Source organism: Haliaeetus leucocephalus, unplaced genomic scaffold, assembly GCF_000737465.1.
Source record: "Haliaeetus leucocephalus isolate CR32 unplaced genomic scaffold, Haliaeetus_leucocephalus-4.0 Scaffold0, whole genome shotgun sequence".
NCBI classification, from domain to species: Eukaryota; Metazoa; Chordata; class Aves; order Accipitriformes; family Accipitridae; genus Haliaeetus; species Haliaeetus leucocephalus.
The window spans coordinates 20,973,500-20,975,603 of NW_010972436.1; the positions used below are offsets into that span (position 1 = coordinate 20,973,500).

Below are 2,104 nucleotides of genomic sequence, written 5' to 3' on the forward strand. Positions count from 1 at the left end.
CTGGGCGTTAATATTTCCCCAATACGTTTCTATTTGCACGGCTGCCCGATAATTCGGCATTTTATTTAACCGCAACTGCCCTTAGAAACTTGACTTGCACCGAGGCAGCCTGCTAATCTTATTTTTTTTCTCTCCCTTTCACAGAGGCATCTGTTCCTCTTGCTGACAAATGTACCATTCTGCCAAGAAAGTTTAAAAAAAAAAAAAAAAACAAAAAAACCCCAGCGTGTAATTGATGTTATCCCAAGAAAGCGCGATCTCCACCCCTCTCAGCTCCAAGCCCTTCAGGTAAAAAGAAAAAAAAAAAAAATCTTTCAAGAATTTGTTGCCTTTTTGAGGGTTAAAACATCAGAAGACAAGCTTGTCTCGCCTTGGCCAATCAGCTCTCGGCCCTGGCAGCTATAATATAGAACTAAAGGCAGACTCCTCTCACAAGCGTCTTGCTTTGCTACCATTAAAATCAGACCCTTTTTTTGTCTCTCGATTGCTGTCTCCCGACCAAACTCCGATGTGTTCCGTTATCAGCGACCTAAAGCCTGCCATTCCAGCACCTGTCTTGCTAGGGATCGGTGGATAGTATACGATTCAGAAAGCAGACAAGGACATAGGAGGAGAGAGAGCTCTAGAGAGACAGCCAGGGATAGGCACAGAGAGCTTTGAAGTAATTGGATTCAATGGACGAAATGCTGCTGTTGACAAGAATTCTCTTGGTGGGCTTCATCTGCGCTCTTTTAGTCTCCTCTGGGCTGACTTGTGGACCAGGCAGGGGCATTGGAAAAAGGAGGCACCCCAAAAAGCTGACCCCTTTAGCCTATAAGCAGTTTATTCCCAATGTGGCAGAGAAGACCCTAGGGGCCAGTGGAAGATATGAAGGGAAGATCACAAGAAACTCCGAGAGATTTAAAGAACTAACCCCAAATTACAACCCTGACATTATTTTTAAGGATGAAGAGAACACGGGAGCTGACAGACTGATGACTCAGGTAGAGCCACAGAGATACCTGTATTTGTGTTTGTTAACCTCTCTGAGCAATCCTAAAGGACGCATCTGTCTTAGTATTTTTGAAAGCCCCCCCCTTTCCCTCTCCCCCTCCTCCCCCCGCCCCTCCAAACTCGGCTAGTTTCCCCCATTGAATGTAAATACCATCTATCCAGACAAGTTAGCAGGGGCTGGAGCTGGAGCTATCGAGATAGTCGGTGGGGGAATCTGTGTGATACTTACAGTCATTACCGTGCCATGGCGTTCCCTGTAACTTGGTTAGAGATTGCTGTTTGCATTTGTCCCCAAGGATGCACTTTGATCAAACGAATTGCATACAGCTCAGAGGACCCCAAGTGTATAGTGACCGCCAGGCCACTCACTCATTATTACAAACGCAGTCCTCGGTTGCTACGCCTGCTGACTTGGGGTTTTTTCCATATATATTTTATTTTATTTTATTTCTTTTTTTTTTTGCTTCATTTCATTTTAGCCTTCATTATTCTTTTTTTTTCCCCTCGCGAGCATATTCTAAATTTAGTAGGCATGCAGTCGTGCACTCACAAAAGGCAGCTGAAGCCGGATCGACCATTCCTCTCCTGATTCCGTATTATATAGCTCGTATTGCAATACCATCATTTGCAATTGTGCCCATCAGAGCGTAAATATATTGATATTTCTTTAAGGATGCTCGCCACCAATGCTCTGGTACTTCAGTAGGGGAGGGACTTGCAACTTATCGGCATTGCATCACCTTCTGTTTTAAAAAATCTGATGGCACAAGGTTTACAACTGGGTAAATATTGGATCTCGGGTGGAATCAGATTGCGGAACCATTTTATGCAAAAAAAAAAAAAGAAAGAAAGAGAGAGAGAGGGAGAGAACCTCTCCGAGAGTCACCTCATAATTATTATTCATGCTCAACAGAGAGCTCGGTGAAGTCAATTGCTCTGCCAATCCCGGAGTTTCTGAAACTACATGCAATCTAGACACTGGAAATGGGTTTCCTCCAAATATAGGTCAACAGCGCTTTTTTAATATTAATACATTTAAGCCCCACCTTCAGCGCTAGAACAGGAGTCGCCTGGAAGGACTAGGCGGGGAGTGGACGCGGGGAAGGGGGGG

General features: G+C 44.6%; 1 protein-coding gene across 1 annotated transcript in view; it reads left to right on the forward strand.

Moving 5' to 3' along the window:
- The first annotated feature begins 459 nt into the window (after positions 1-459).
- Positions 460-2,104, forward strand: part of SHH (sonic hedgehog) — a 10,011-nt gene continuing 8,366 nt past the window's right edge. The window contains exon 1 of the mRNA XM_010585879.1: positions 460-983. Within this exon, the coding sequence (XP_010584181.1) occupies positions 675-983 (309 nt within the window). The 5' untranslated portion in view covers positions 460-674. The remainder of the gene's footprint in view (positions 984-2,104) is intronic.